We start from the raw sequence: 15844 nt of genomic DNA, 5'->3' as shown, positions 1-15844 counted from the left end.
TGGTAGATTTAGCTGGTTGGCTACTCCACTCGATTTTCAACGATTTTCAAGGTAGAAGAATACACGGAAATATAGAAACATGTCGTCTGAAATAGATACCCTGGTTGAAATGGGGTTTCCAAGGAACAGAGTGTAAGTATGTTATGTAACTTTGTCTTTGCGTGCAGTTTGCTTTTAATTTTACCCAACATAAATGTTCATACTTCCGCAACTATTCTTTCTCTAGTAAATAATACATCAATTTGACAACAACCGTAAATTTTTAGGGAAAAGGCCCTGTCTGTGACGGGTAACAAAGGGTTAGAGGTTGCTATGGAATGGTGAGTTATATAATTCTCGAACTTAACTTTTTACCGTCTCATTTAATTTAACTGAAGTACATATTGTAGAGCTGTTCTGGAGTCAAATTTCATGATCAGAAGCTGTGCAGTGATATACCCAACAGAACGCTGACCCTTATACCTCTCTCCTCCGCAGAGGCTCCCACTGGGTATTCCAAATAAAATAGCTATAATAATAATAGAAATAATAGCAAGCGCATGGGGGACGTCAATAATTGGAGGAGGGACAAGGTGGCATCTCCTCTCTTCCCCTCTCCATCATCTCTTGCGCGCTTTCTTTTTTCCCTACCCGCAGTCTCCCCATGACACAAAGAGGCCTCTGTGGAGGAGACAGCCCTTATATACTATACCTCTTCTAGGCTTATTGCGCACTCTGAAGATCCTGATATTGACAAACCTTATCAACCACCTGCTGGACATGTCTTAGGGGCAAGTAAGTGATTTGTTCTCTCTATTTATTTTAATTATCCTCTGTTATTCAGGTGTCCTCCTTATTAGTAAATGTTACAACTCACTTTTCTCATGAATTTTATTTCCTTGCACTGGAAGGTGATACGACAACTCTTGACGCTGAGGGTGGAAGTGAAAAAACTCCTGTTGAGAATTCTGAACTGTCGTCAAACTCTGTAGACACAATAGAACAACCTCAACAAGCTTTATCTCTTGTCTGTGATGAGTAAGGATTGTAAATAGATCTTTTATTATTTTACCTTGTGTAGGGTGCAGTATATTGTGTTGGTTTAGAAAATTTTCTATACTTTACCCCAGAATTTTTCTCTTGGGTTTGCATGTTTAATTCAATTTTACATTTTCCTCTCTAACTGCTCCCCAGAAATTGCTATTTCTTCTGTCTGCAGATGACATCCTATTTTGCTTCCTATACGTGAATCTCATTCTGCAGTTTATACTTTAACATATTTAATACTATGTATATTTTATTGTTAATTAATGAAGAGAAGGTTGGGATTTTTGATTTTTGATTTGGGGCACTGTAGCAAGTAAAAACATTAATTTTGTATTGTTTGGTTTTGATAAACTCCCTTAAAACTGGTCTTTTATATACGCTGCAGACATGTTATAACATTGGTATTTTTAGAGGAGTATGGATTTTTCTGGACTACATATTGTTTAGTTAACTGTGATTTTCTGCATTGATTTGCAGTAAGTACTATATTTTTCTTACAGTTGTGGTAAAAGACTGAGAAGTGAGAATGATGTTCAGGTAATGTTTTGTTTATTTTCCCGCTGTTATGTATGCATATGAATGAAACATCCTTGTTTTTGGTTCATAAAAAGTTGGTTTTAACAAGGACTATCCTTGTTGGTTTTAAGCCTATTCCATGACTAAATTTTTGACATAAATATGTATTTTTCTGGCCATAATTATCTTTAAAAAAACCATGAATTTCCACTGCTTATTATTAAAGAAATGATCATCAACAAAAGGTTTTAGTTATGTTCATTTGGTTATTCATTATGTAATTAGTCTAAACCAGCCAGAAAATAAGCCACACTCTCATTTTTGAGCCTACATTTTCGGCAAAAAGACTTCCTGTATAAGCGTTAGGTAAACTATTTAAGCTTCAAAGAAAAAAAATAGTAGGGCATTCATGTTACCCACCATATTTTCCCAGTTGAATGTGTAACCCTGGTTACACTAAAGAGGATGCATTTTTGCCGACAAAACTGAACAGACTTTCTAGAGTTGTTCAGATCTCCTTGTAAATATGTAACCTAAGGAGTGTGTAGTAATGCATGTGTATATGCAGAAGAAGAGCAACTGAGAGTAATGTCCTTTTCTTCTTCAGCTGCATGCTGCAAGATCAGGGCATTCCAACTTTTCCGAATCAACAGAAGAAATCAAACCTCTTACTGAAGAAGAGAAAAAACAGCAGGCTGAGAGGTATGTAGCTTGTTTGCAGGCCCCGAGCCCTCAGTATAGAGGAGACTGAGGCTGTTGCCTCCACATACTTTTTTCTTTGTACAATCTAAATTGTTAGTAAAGAAGATGAAAATAACTGGAATTCCTTTTTATATGACCTTGCTTGCTTTGTCACTTCCTTTTTCAGTTTGAATGTTAATATTGCCTTGCAGGCTGCAGCAGCGGCTTAAGGAGAGAAGAGAACAGAGGCTTGAGCAGGAGAAGAAGGTTTTGATAAAACTATGTTGAACATTAGAGTTTAACCTCTCTATCTGCTGTTTTTAGTTATCGATGTAAAACATCACCTAAACTGTGCCTATTTCTAAAAAAAACCTCTGGGGCATAAGTATGAGCTTTACTGTGGCCATGATGTATGATTTCATCCACTCACTTAAAGTTACAGCCTCCTTTTTACAGAACAATAATCAGTACCACAAAGAAGTACGTCCCTGTAGCCCCTATAAAACCTTCTCCTGATTAAATTACTGGTGCTACTTGAGCAGTTGTCAGCAGTCTTTCACTTGAGTTTTTGCTCCAGTGATCGAGCTCAGAAGAACTCACTGATTTGACATGCATGCATTATAGTTGAGACAAAAGTTTTTGGTGCTCTTTTTCATTGGAAGTGAAAGACAATTGTGAAGAGGCCATTGACATGCTGATGACTTTGTCAAGACTTGGACAAAGTTGCCAGTGGCTGATTTCATGGGAATCGGGTGGAGGGCTACACCTGACAGTGGATGCGCAAGGAACGCCCCTATATAACTTTTTTTTTTTTCTAACAAACCACAGGATGCTTTAGCAAAAGAGAAAGCTCGACGAGTTACTGGAAAAGAATTGACAAGTATAAAGGCAAAGTAAGTCATTTTTTTAATAACGATTATTTTGAAACTTGGTCCCACGATTGTCCCCACCTTCTTCATAGTGTTTCTGCTTCATTTCGCTCAGGAGAGATATACAAGAAGCAAAAAAAATAGCGGATGAGAGGAGACGAGAGAAAATGGAGGAAAAGTTGGCAAAGTAAGTTGCAGAAATGAAAAAAAAAACAAAGGTCTTGTAGGTGTTAGTTGGCCTACTTGCTAGACGGTTGAGGGGGAAGGGGGGAATTAAGGGGTGTGTGTCAACAGGTGTTGGGTCTAGAGAAGGAAAGCCTAAGGCAGCCCACCTTGTACCTTAACCGAACCGAAAGGTTTGTTCATAACCGAAAAGTTCTGAATTGATGAGAACCAAAACATTTTGACACAATGCCTTGCCCCTGACGTTCCAGTGTTTCTTTTTTAGACAAAGAGTTAAGGAACAGATCGCAAGAGATAAAGCTGAAAGAGCTGAAAAGGTGAGAAAAACGTTTAATTTTAGACAGCAAGTCTTACTTCCCCGCCCGCCCCGCCTCCCCTCCCTTTTGTGTTGTGTCTTTTCAAAAGGTCAGAGAAAATCGTAATTCTTTTCAAAGCCAGAAATTCGATTTTTGGGTTGCTTCAGGGCCGTGAAGATTAGAACACACATTTTGGTCGGGAAAACCGTGCAATTAGATAGTCTATCGATCTTGATATTACAAACTCCTTGGAAACATCAAGATATAGAGAATGAAAAGATTTAGGTAGGCTGCAAAAGAAGCTTGTCATTGCATGTGAGAATTGTTTAGAATTTACTGAAAATTTGTTCTTCGTATGTATCTGCCAGTACCAACACACGTGAAAAAGTCAAGGAAAGATCAAAACTTAAGGCGACTTCTAGTGTGAGTCAAGGGCTGAGTCTACAGAGGTCAGGCTGTTTTAAATTCGTTAAATTTGTGTTTCAGTTTGGAAAAGGTGGCGGAGTTCCGGCAAAAACACAGCCTACTGTATCAGTAGCTGCAGTACCACCTCAGCCTCCCGCGGAGAAGAAGCAACATTCTACGTCCAAACTACAGGTTGGTGATGTAAACCGGAAGTGATTGTATGTATTTTTTGTGCTTTAGGAACCCTGTCCCTAGTTGTTGAAAAGATGAATATTGCTGCTATCCTTGGATAGAGCTCTATCCAGTGGATAATGAAATTGGTTTCCCTAATATTTATCCAAAGGAAAGCGATTTATCTGGCGGATAGCGCTATCCCATTTTTAAACAATTTGAACTATTTGGTGGATGTTTATTGGGACAACTAATAATGTTTTTTAGTGGGTAGAGAGTGAAAGATTTATCCAGTTAATAGCACTATCCACTTTTCTTGAACATCGTGGCTCAAACTTGCATCGCGATTGCATGAAACTACACTAAGATTGACGATCATATTTTAGTGGTGAGAGTCATAAGCACCAACAGACCTATAAGCCCCGTGAGTACGTCAGCACTTTTGTTAAAAAAATCTTAATCTACAAGATTATTTTTCTCTACTGTTGCCGACAGTTTCGTCTAACAAACGGCAGCGCAATCACTGGGACGTTCCAAGCCACGGATACCCTGGAGACAGTCTGTGCCTACATAAATGAAAACCGCACGGATGGCTCTACGCCTTTCAAGTTGATGACTACTTTCCCGCGGAAAACATACACAGATGGGGACCTGGGTATGAGCCTACAGGACGCTGGGCTTGTTCCTTCTGCGGTGTTGATATTAACAAAGATTTGAATAATACTTTTAAAACACAATACTACCATGCTTTCGTTTGGATTACATCTCTGTTCTTTAATTCCTGAAGCACTTAATCACAGTAAGTGAGGCAGTTGGTAAAGACTGGAATTACCCTTTTTACTTGCGCCCTGGAAGGGTCGTGACCAATATCAGAGAGATTTTATCGCCAGAGAAGGGAAATGAAATATAGTCTTGCACTTTGAAGGTCGTGAAATTGTATGGACTGATTCAGTCAATGGCGATGTGTTTTTTATTTTTATTTCGCCTTCTGGCGCCCTTCATATGTTGTATTAATGTGCAGAACGCTTCGTGAAATAAAAGATCATCCCTTTTCTCAACCGTTTTGAGATGGCTTAAAGAATTCGCTAAATTCCTATCGCCCCACTCCTGCATTTTTCTGCGTTGCGTTGGTCGTCTCGTAGCTTGTTATGCCTCTATACAAGTGTGTAGAGGTCATGTATAAAAAAGCCATGAAACTGCGTAGCCAACTGCATAATACAAAAAAAGGGAGGAGAAGATTAATTTATTGCATAATTGGTTACTCATGTTGTTCGGAAACGAAATGTAATGTTTTTTTGGGCTTTGCCTGGATGCTGCTGTATGTAAATACGATCACATGGAAGATTTCCTGCCCAGCTTATGTTATGTGGGGCCCTTTTCTTGAATGTCCCAATAATTTTGCCACCATTTTGAACGCTTTTGAAAGTAAATATCGTAAACAGAAAGTTGTCCAGCTCTTCGGCTGTAAAACATTCGTGTACGATGAGGACTAAAAAAAATGTAAATGTAAAATACAGTCCTTTGCAAATATTTTTGTGACGTTGGCTACTTTATTTAAGATTTTTATTATTGTCACGTCAGAAATGCTTTTTCTCATTAACACAATGAGCAAAATGTCATGAAATTAATAGTGCTATAAAAATGTCGCAAATGCACCCCAAAACGCTTAAAATCGCATTTCAGAGATTCTTCATTTCAAAATTTCCCAGGGAATAATACCCCCGGAACCCCTTGATTTCTTCCGCCTTTGGAGTTCGTTAATCCTCCCCCGCACCCCCCCCCCCCCCTCCCCCCATTCTCAATTTTGCCACGCGTTCTCTACAGCAATAAGAAATATTCCTTTAACAATCATCCACCTGCTATTCGGCCACTAGACACTTACAGCTAGGTCGCGAGGCAGATTAGCAGGTACAAGTCAACGATTGTGACTCGTGTTCTGGTAAAAGAAGAATAGAGATGACGGAGAAATGAAAGTTTATGGAAGAAAATGGCTGGCCATTTTCCCGTTGTATTAGGAGTGATTATCGTTGCGATGATTTGGCGCGGGACGCTTGGAGATGAGGCACCGCAACCGGAACAAATTCACATATCCAGTACAGGTCAGTTTAATCTTTAACTCCTCATTTAGATTTTTAAACGTTTTATGTCCCTGGGTTTTCCTCGACTTTTATTTATCCACGCTTGACTGCTGAACAGGAACAAACTGGCATCTTTAAACCATTGCCTTAGAAACAATGGCGTTGTAATATAATTTATTCCTTACCTCGCTTTACGGAAACGTTTTGCTATGTGTAATGTTTAAAAATCAAAACATAACAGGTTTTTAAGTCAACAGCACAAATTGTCTATATAAAATCGAAATCAAGTATGACAAATTCAATTACGATATAAAACGGTAGCGATGTTAAAGCCTTGTCATGAACTTAGTAATTGAGAGTTTCTCTATTAATAACCAAACAAAAAAATCTTCAAAAATCAACAAGCAAAACGTTATGGTCGAGCCTGCAAAGGACAAAATGTTAGTGTAAAGCAACTTTATTAATAAGTGAGATACATATAGGGTCGATTATTTAAACGAAGTCTAACTTATACCGCGGTTTAGAAAATCTTTCAACCTTCAGATCTCTTCCTTAGTGGGTTATTTTAAAAAAGCAAGTGCCCGGGGGGGGGGGGTACTCCCTTATAAGGGCTTAATGGGGACGTGCGACCAGCCAGGGTATGTTTTTCGGGATTTTTGTCTTGAACAGGTTGTCGATTTTATCAATTTTTGTCTTAAACAGGGTATCTTTTCTTGGACGATAAACAGCCTGCGTGACTCTGTTGATCAAGCTGTAAATAGTCTTGTGATTGCCAAGGGATCAAATAAGAAAGAGTTTCGATGTTTATTATTGTCTTACACAGGGTATGGTTTCGGGTTAAATGTCTCAAACTGGGTATCAAAAATCGGAATTCTGTCTTAAACAGGGTAGGAAAATCAGCGAGTTTTGTCTTAAACAGGGTCAGGGTATGAGGGGCCGGGCCGCACCTCCCCACCCAAGGATATATCGAGTACCCTCCCCCCCCCGGAGCAAATTATCTAGTCTTCTATACATGCTTTAATGAAACTGTTCACGGTAACTGGTGTTTACATTAAAGTGTCGCCAAACTGAAAATGGCTTAGAACGCGGTTTTGTTAATCACTGGCCCAGTTCATCACGTGACAGCACTGGACGAATTTTCGACCGCATGGCTGAAAAATTTGACCGCACACTTTGTTGAGACGAGATCTTTCGACATTTTCGTTCTGTTCAGACGGAAATTTGAACTGCTGAGCATATAAATTTTATGCTGTTAAGGTGGTTCCGTGTTGATCAAACACCTCAATGCACGAATAAATCCTGGTGTCAGTAAAACGCGGGGTCGGGTTAGGGTTAGGGCTAGTGTCAGCCCTAACCCTAAAACAGCATTCTTTTTTAAAAAAATTAAAGACAGATCTTGGCCCCGACCCCGACCCGCCGTGTGAACTGACCCTAAGACAAAGTCAAGACTATGGTCATTTGACTACTTGCTGATTTACTCTGAAAGTCACAGTATGGATGTTGGCAATTGCAATAGTGTTTTTAAACAGAGTTATCATGTAACCTCCTTATTAATTCTAAATTGTTTTTAATTTTAGGAGATCCCACGGAAATGATGATCACGTGGGTAACGATGGCCAAAGCTGTTAAGACCATAGTGGAGTATGGGGAGAGGTACAAGCAGCCGCTGAACAAGAAAGCTTACGGCTCAGCTACAGAGTATGAAACGTGCGGCTGGAGAGAGAGAACAATTTACATTCATCGTGTGAAGTTGAAGGGGTTGATTCCAGGGCGTGGATATGGTAACGTGCTTTCATGAAGTTTTGCACGCGAATGCACGGGTTGAAGAGAATATATTCATGGAGCGATGACAAAGAAATTAATAACTCACACACCTATTTCTTTGCGGTTTTTTTTTCAGATTACCGTGTTGGTAGTGCAGATGGCTGGAGCGCCTTGTATAATTTTAACGCGACCAGAAACGGCACCGAATGGGCGCCTAGGTTTGCGGTGTATGGAGATTTGGGAGTAGATAATGCCCAGTCTCTCTCCAAGTTACAGAAAGAAGTTCAATCAGGCCAATATGACACTATCTTGCATATCGGTATGTATCTTTAAAACAGAATTATGTGGTTAAAAAATAACTTTTTATATTAACCACTGAATAATCAAATTCTGGAGACTGAGTGTCCTCTTATAGAGGCTTTGGCAGCTATGTAATGCAAGACAAAAACAACGACAACCTGAAGGCAAATAATGTCGACATTTCCGCATTAGGTTGTTCATAGTCTTGAAATAGCTGAAATAGCTACATGGCTCTTGATATACCTAAGTGATACCTCTATCTCTGTAAACAGCTCATGGAAGGGGTTTGTCTACCACTTGTCTATACTACAAGGCTTTGTGTGGTAGTCCAAAGGGAGAGAGGCGTTCACAATCACGTGGCTAGCATCTATGCAAACACCCTAACCGTACATAAATGCATCACGAGACGTGACGTTATTGTCATTGCATTTCTTTTAATGTTCACCAGAAGATTTACAAGCTTCAAATTCTTCTGTAAACAAAGGCTAGTATTTGTCCTCACTTAGATTATTTACTGTTCTTTTTCTCTCTCCTTTAGGTGACTTTGCATACAACATGGAATCGGTAAGTAGGAGATGTGGCTCGCCTCCCTTACTTCGTCATAAAACGTCTGAGACGCAGTTACGCAGGAGAATATCGCTTCTGTACTCGGGCAACGCTAGTTTAAAATACTTTATATAGCGATTAAGAAGCATGAAAACACTTTTCAAACTTTTGAAGACCCATCCCCCCATAATTTTTATGCCTGTAATAATCTTAGGCAAAAGTCTAATCCTAGGTTACTGTTAATTGGCCTTACTATCGGTGACGTAATTGAAGAGAAGTGGAACCTCATACCTACATGTACAAGTTACAAACTGAAAAACCTTATGCAGATTGATTGGTGTACACAGGCAACCCAACACTCAAAGTCTAGCAATTTTCAATATTTCTCGCACCTGCCATGGTCTTCGATTTTAAAAACGGGAACTGCATTGGACTGGATTTGTCTTCCTAAACGATGTCCCCGCGAAAAAAAACTATCTATCCGCTATCCACCGGATAAATCGCTATCTAATGTATAAGTATTACGAAGACCACTTGCAATATCCACTGGATAGTGATTCATCCAGTGGATAGCGCTATCCACATTTTGATCAACTGGACCCAGGGGTTTAGTATCAGGAATATAGAGTCTAGGCATACGTCTTTCTTTTGAGTTTTGATTGGTTTATCGATTGAATTCAACTGTTGTGATTGGTTAAGTATTAACTATTGTTTTCAACCCACTCTGTAAACTTACACACTGTGCATGAGTGGAAGTATTGTAGTGGTGGAATCATTAATTGTCGTGTCCCCTATTTAGTGTATTGATTTCTTATTTGTTCGTTTTATAGGATAATTCCAGGGTGGGGGACAGGTTCATGAATCAAATTGAGTCTATGGCGGCTTATGTTCCTTACATGACGTGCCCTGGAAACCATGAACAAGCCTGGTAAGATCCCGGATATAATCCTACTAATGCGCTTTTAATTTGAATCAATGAAACAAAATATGTGATGTAACAGAAAGAAGAATATTTTGATATTAAAAGACCTTATAATAAGTGTATTTAAACATATATAGTGTAATTAGCGCCACACGTAAATTTTTAGTACGTGTTATGTGGACAAAAATTTGTAAGCACGTGACAATGATCACGAGGCTCAAGGGTATTAATGAGTTTCCTGTCAGTAAGAAACTGTAAGTTTTTAACTTAATTACATTTTGGAACTAACATATTTCGTCAACCTCGCTTTCAGCAATTTCTCAAATTATAAGGAGCGTTTCAGCATGCCTGGAAATACTAAAGGAATATATTATAGGTACGTTTACTGTCACAGACTAATTGCTGGTAACGCGATCTTGGTCTAGCCTTTTCCGACTACATCGTTAATTTTGTGTTGCATGTTGTTTACTGGCGTTTAAGACTGAAACAACGGGAATACACGATTTCAACAGGGTATTTTATATGGTCTATGGTAACGAATGATAGGTTTTTCGTTATAGAGGTAATATGTTTATTTTGTTGGAGCTTGAGACTAAAGGAAGTATCTTTTCTGTGTTCCGCGTAATATTGAGCCGGTGTTTTGTCCGGGTGTTTTGTCCACTTGCCCCCTTTTTACCTCAATTTTAATACTGCGCACCCCTCTTAAGCGTTCTCTTGAACCATGCAGAATGGGTTTTCTCTTCATAGTTTGCCATAACAGCTTTACAAACGTTTTTGCAGTTGGAACATCGGACCCGTCCATATCATAAGTTTCAGTACAGAACTTTATTACTTCCTGAAATACGGCATTGAGCCTGTTGTTCAACAGTTCAATTGGCTGAAGAAGGACTTAGAGGTACTAAATAGATTTGTTAGCAACCTTTCTAAGAATTTCATTCACAGAGTAGAACTTAGCATTAGAATATAAACAAGGGCAGGTTGTCTTTAAATGAAGCCTCCCTAAGGTATCTTACTTACAAATTCTCAAAATTAAGAATCACCTTCATCAATGAACTAGACAGAGTATCAAAGGTGATTACAGGCTTCTAGTTGGGTTTTTTATCACTGCCAGACTCACGATTTAGCCCCTCATTAAACGAGGTATAAATTGACCGTCTCCTCAAACTTGACTAGCAATGGCGCAACAAAATTGAGAAACAAGTTCAAAGAAAAACTGTGCAACGTTACAGAGTCATTTCTAATCAGTAGACTTGACGATTGAACCTAGGATAAAGGCATTTTTTTTCCTTCTAAAATATTTTTTTGCTTATGAAATATTAAGGAGGCTAGTAGACCAGAAAATCGTGCAAAGCGTCCCTGGATAATAACTATGGGTCACAGGCCCATGTACTGTTCCAATGCAGTGGGCGATGGATGTCAGAACCACGAGAACAGCGTAAGTCCATTGCCTTTTATAAATTAATAAAAAACGAGCTATGTTAATTATAAGCAAAGCATGCACCTCAGATTAGACAAATTTCATAATCTTTCCGTTTGTATGTGTAGTAGATCTCTTATTGCTGTTTTAAGCGTCTTCAATTACAATGAAAGAACTAGTAACGTCATCATTAAAACCATTTTTGTTGTTGCCTTTAGATAAGAACGGGATTATCTTCTGAGAAACTCTTTCCCTTGGAAGAACTCTTTTACAAACACGGTGAGAACTGACTGGGAAGCGCTTCGTTGTGACTTTTTTATTATTATTGTTCCATTAAACATTTTGAGGAAGGCCAAGGAATCTACGGACCCTTACGGGGCCATAGAAAGTGTGCGTATTGACAGGGTTGAATTTAGAGAGAATCTAAGGGCTTTCTTTTCCCAGGGACAAAGTTAACTGTCCGTACTGATCAGGGGTCCATATTTAGGGTGTTCGTAAAGCGGGGTTTAAAGCATGTTAAAAGAAGGGAAATTACCGTTTAAATGACGTTATCTTTTTTTTGCCCTACGGTGTCTATTGCTCCCTGGCAAAGCGGCTTGTCCGGTTTGACCGTTTAGCTGCAGAGGGCCTTTTATAGTCGGTTTGAAAAAGGCAATGAGTTGCAATAATTGTCGTGCATGGAAAGTGAGGTACTTTTTTCTACAAGTCTCGCGTTAAGTTACCCCGCGATTGTAACAAAACTTCCAACACATATGAGATAAGTGTTGCAGTCATCAAAGAATTGTGGGACATTCTCGGCAGAACAAGAGAATAAAGGGTAAAACAACTCCGTTTCTTGCCTTGTCTTGTCATTTTGCCAGCTTCAGCCCTGTTCCTGTAATTCATGCCGTCTGAAACGGCCAAAACCTGAGTGAGACTCGTAAAAATAATACTACTTAAATTCTTGGTTTCAGTGCCAAATCACCAACGACTGAAAGTGAATGGATAGTAAAAAATTAAGTTATTTTAATTAACGATGCTGGTAGCTATTCACCGTTAAAACCCTTTGAAGTAGTTTCGTTTGTAAAAACAGTAACTTTATACCAATCTGCCTGATTCGTAGGGGTGGACGTGGAATTTTGGGCTCATGAACACTCGTACGAGCGACTACTTCCTGTCTATGATCACAAGGTAAACCTCCGGCATATCTAGCTTGAGACTGGATATTCATTCCAAAATCCAGGAACATTTCTTTTCTATATCCTTTTCTTAATACATCACCACATTTTTACATTTTCTAAGGTCTATAATGGATCCAGCGAAGAACCTTACACCAACCCAAAGGCTCCTGTCCACATAACCACGGGCTCTGCGGTAAGAACAAAGAAAAAAACCAAATTGAATACGTAACTGCATATGTGATAATCACATTTGCTTACATGAAAACAGACGGACAGATGGACGTACGGTCTGTTCGCGTACGGTCACGTGAAAAGCAATCTTTTTCTTATGGACTGTATAGATATAGGTTATCAGATTTTTTGCCGAAAGGGCATGGGAGATATGTATTTGTGTCAGTGTTCCAGTTCACATCTATTCCCTTCACAAGTTTCTAATATGTAGCAAAATATGATCTTAGTTCAAGTCACTTTGAATGTCCTTGCTTCTGTCCTTATCAGTTGTAAAACTACTTTTTAGGGCTGTAAGTACTGTCACGACAAGTTTCAGCGAGATTATGGTTCCTGGACAGCATTTCGCACACTGGATTATGGGTACACCAGAGTTCAAGTTTTTAACAGTAGCCACTTATACCTTGAACAAGTCAGCATTGATCAGGTTAGATTAAACGTTTTTATTATACTCTTTAACTGCAGCTTTGCCTACCCTAGGTTTTCATTCTGTGGCAAGTGGCAAGAGACTGATGTTTCAAATGCACATCAAAGTAAAAACAACAGAGACATTTAGCATTAGTGAAAAAAAAATTGTACCAAAATTATGTATCTTTCTGAGGGTATCTGTTAACCGTAACAGGAACTTTCACCATGATTCTGGGTTAAGATGCGGTTAAAAGTTCAAAATTAGTAACTACCTATCGCTATTTTTACACAGGACTACGAAGTGATTGACAAAGTATGGATTATAAAAGATAAACACGGCCCAGAGGCCTGGGCAACAGAAGAAATTGTCGATGTTGGAAAGATGACTGAGCTTCATGTAACATCCGTGGAGCATCCCTAATCCTCAGCTGTCAAAATTGTGCAATGATAGCGCCACAATAGACAGTGGGTAGAAAAGGTGTGCTTCCAACACTGCACAGAAATGCAGCTCAGTCGTTTGTAAAGCTCACAGCCCATTTAGGCGCATACTAGTGCAGAGGAAAACTTCTTCACGTTTCCAGAATTTTACTGTCTTTTTCAGATGATGATGTGTGACCCGTCCCAGGCCCTCCCTCATTTATGATAACGAGCCGAGAGACTTTTTTTGTATTGATGACTTACCCCTTTATCGTAGATTACTTTACAAAACACGACTTTCTTTATCGCTTTCAGAATTCAGGTCCTGTGCAGTTCAGTCAGGTATATTCAAGTCTTTTCCCGGTGGTAGCGTTAAAAGGAGGGAAATTTGAAAGAGCTAGGCATTTGGAATTAGTTTTGCATTCAAAAAATCTGTCTGTAATGCTACCCTTAATCTTTTTTATCGCTTTCTGAATTCTGTAACGGGCTTTTAATTACGGTTATCAAAAAAGTCAGGAATAAGTTAGTGAGCGACTGCAGGAGCAATTAATTCCCAAAAACACCATAGTCCACCACAAAATCACAAAACCTTAACTTTGTTTTTCAACCCTAACGATCTCTTCAGGCCGAACTCTCAACCTGAAAAGCATCCTTGAGACCTCTTTCTCAGGAAGATATTCGGGTGTAGCCTGGGCTATAGTTCTTTGCTTTATGAAAACAAAAGGCAAATTAAACAAAAGTTTACTGAATTTTAGGACGTAACACCCATCGACTGGTAATTTATTATTTGCCTAAATGCAAAAATTTATATAATAACGTTTATGAAAGTAGCTTCAATATTGGAATATTCATCAGTTTTCACAACACCGACACCTTCACAAGGAAGGCACAGTGAGGCTCTGGTAAGTCTCAAAACGCTATGGGAGGGGAGGGTGTTCCTTCATTTTAAGTTATGACTTGCAGCAAACAATTGACTTTTTATGAAATAAATGTTGTTTTTATTGACAGATAGTTATTTTTATTCATTCTGATGGTAATGTAGGTCGAAGGAAAGTTCTCTAACAATGAGTTGTGGAGGAAGAGCTACAACAGTGTGTTAAATATCTACACTCAGGCAGACCCTCCCCCAAATAATCAGTACAATAATTGAAACTCTATGACAAGGAGAGATCACTGACACAATACTCACTTGTTATTGCGTCTTGGCCTTGGGGAGGGAGTAGGTTTGGTCGGGACCTGAATCGAAAGCGGGTCCTGACCAAAGTCGCTCCTAATAGAAAAATACCAGTTTACATTATAAGCGATTTATTTAAGAGAAATGCTAAGTAAGGGCAAGCAAAACGCTCGGGATAAAAAAAGGACAATCAAATAAATTCAAGAAAGACGCGGAGAGGTGGCGGACCTTTGTTACCATGGAAACGGCACCTGTTAAACTTTAACTATCGCAATACTATTGCGTAAGAGACAAGATGAACATGACTTGCAAGCTACTACATCACTTGAATCGACATGAAACAAACGAATTGAAGAATTGAGTCCTTGGCGGTATTTGGCGGCATTTGCCCTAGTTTCCATGGTAACGTTCCGTTTTGTGTATTTTCTAACGTCAAGTCGGCATAATTAACAAGATTTGCGTGGACGCATGCAACAAAACAGTGACCCAGTTTTGACCCTAACATTCCTTGAGTAATGTCTCTTTCTTACTAAGAATCATATTCGTTGTCAGCACGTAAATAAAAGGTCACGATCTTTTGAAGTTTATGTGAGTGGAACTGTTCATCTGCACGTGAATGAAAGGAAACAATTTTTTGACATTTGTGACGTCAATCGCCCGTTAGAGGAAGCCCCAGAAATGTAATACCTTTAACGAGATATCACCCACTAGTACTTTCTAGTTCAAACATTTTCAAGAATCTTTAGTACATAATACTTGAAATCTATATAATAGTCATTTGCTTGAGAATTGGGTTCCAATTATTCCAACATACGCCAACAGTCAAGCATGTCTTGGCCTCAAAAATGGAAAGAAGAAATTAGCAAGGCAACTTTGCGACCATGCTACAGTTTAAATGATGAAAGATTTGAGCAAGATCAAAATAACTTGAATAATGTTAAGTCAAGTTCGCTCGGCGAGATTGTCGTTTCTTTTGAGTTGTCGCCGTCCTATTTACCAAGAGAGAAACTAAGAGGTGAAACGGAAACTTTCGACGAAAGCTTCGTGGCATCAAAGATTGTTCCCATGCTTGCCAATGTAAGAATTAACAGGAATCGCTCTTATTCAGCGAACGATGTATTCGACGAAGAGGTAGAATGGGCTGTGGAAACCACCAATCCTACACGCGCTGATAGCATCAAGTCTTTAGCAGCCGAGAAAGGGAACGCCGAAAGAATGGAGCAATACCAATTGGCAGGAGAAGAGTCAACTAAGAGGAAAAACAACGGGCCAGTCCACTGCCT

At 39.1% G+C, this 15844-nt stretch overlaps 2 protein-coding genes across 2 annotated transcripts; both read left to right on the top strand.

Annotated features, from left to right (window-relative positions):
- Window positions 1-5040, top strand: LOC140942972 (UBX domain-containing protein 1-like). The gene is made up of 12 exons (XM_073391995.1): window positions 1-132; window positions 267-320; window positions 701-774; window positions 891-1017; window positions 1527-1563; window positions 2150-2244; window positions 2436-2490; window positions 3052-3116; window positions 3208-3279; window positions 3541-3592; window positions 4058-4168; window positions 4643-5040. Exons 1-12 carry the CDS (start codon window positions 80-82, stop codon window positions 4862-4864), a joined length of 1017 nt encoding a protein of 338 aa, XP_073248096.1. The 5' UTR covers window positions 1-79; the 3' UTR covers window positions 4865-5040.
- Window positions 5041-6065: 1025 nt separating this feature from the next.
- Window positions 6066-14392, top strand: LOC140942967 (acid phosphatase type 7-like). Its single transcript, XM_073391989.1, has 13 exons — window positions 6066-6246; window positions 7803-8006; window positions 8126-8308; window positions 8828-8853; window positions 9666-9763; window positions 10071-10133; window positions 10538-10652; window positions 11079-11192; window positions 11393-11453; window positions 12277-12344; window positions 12456-12527; window positions 12852-12989; window positions 13263-14392. The coding sequence occupies exons 1-13, from the start codon at window positions 6135-6137 to the stop codon at window positions 13389-13391; spliced, it is 1383 nt and encodes a 460-aa protein (XP_073248090.1). The 5' UTR covers window positions 6066-6134; the 3' UTR covers window positions 13392-14392.
- The last annotated feature ends 1452 nt before the right edge of the window (window positions 14393-15844 follow it).

The sequence above is a fragment of the Porites lutea genome, chromosome 7 (assembly GCF_958299795.1).
Source record: "Porites lutea chromosome 7, jaPorLute2.1, whole genome shotgun sequence".
Taxonomy (NCBI): domain Eukaryota; kingdom Metazoa; phylum Cnidaria; class Anthozoa; order Scleractinia; family Poritidae; genus Porites; species Porites lutea.
The sequence above is the reverse complement of the archived record's forward strand: the minus strand, read 5'-3'. Positions and strand labels throughout refer to the sequence as shown.

Bases quoted from the DNA above. Each gene is read 5' to 3' on its own strand.
- LOC140942972 (XM_073391995.1), top strand. From the start codon at position 80: ATGTCGTCTGAAATAGATACCCTGGTTGAAATGGGGTTTCCAAGGAAC. The intron at 321-700 runs GTGAGTTATATA...TACCTCTTCTAG, and splicing joins TTAGAGGTTGCTATGGAATG to GCTTATTGCGCACTCTGAAG. The intron at 2,245-2,435 runs GTATGTAGCTTG...ATTGCCTTGCAG, and splicing joins AAAAAACAGCAGGCTGAGAG to GCTGCAGCAGCGGCTTAAGG.
- LOC140942967 (XM_073391989.1), top strand. From the start codon at position 6,135: ATGGCTGGCCATTTTCCCGTTGTATTAGGAGTGATTATCGTTGCGATG. The intron at 8,007-8,125 runs GTAACGTGCTTT...TTTTTTTTTCAG, and splicing joins GATTCCAGGGCGTGGATATG to ATTACCGTGTTGGTAGTGCA. The intron at 11,454-12,276 runs GTGAGAACTGAC...CCTGATTCGTAG, and splicing joins AGAACTCTTTTACAAACACG to GGGTGGACGTGGAATTTTGG.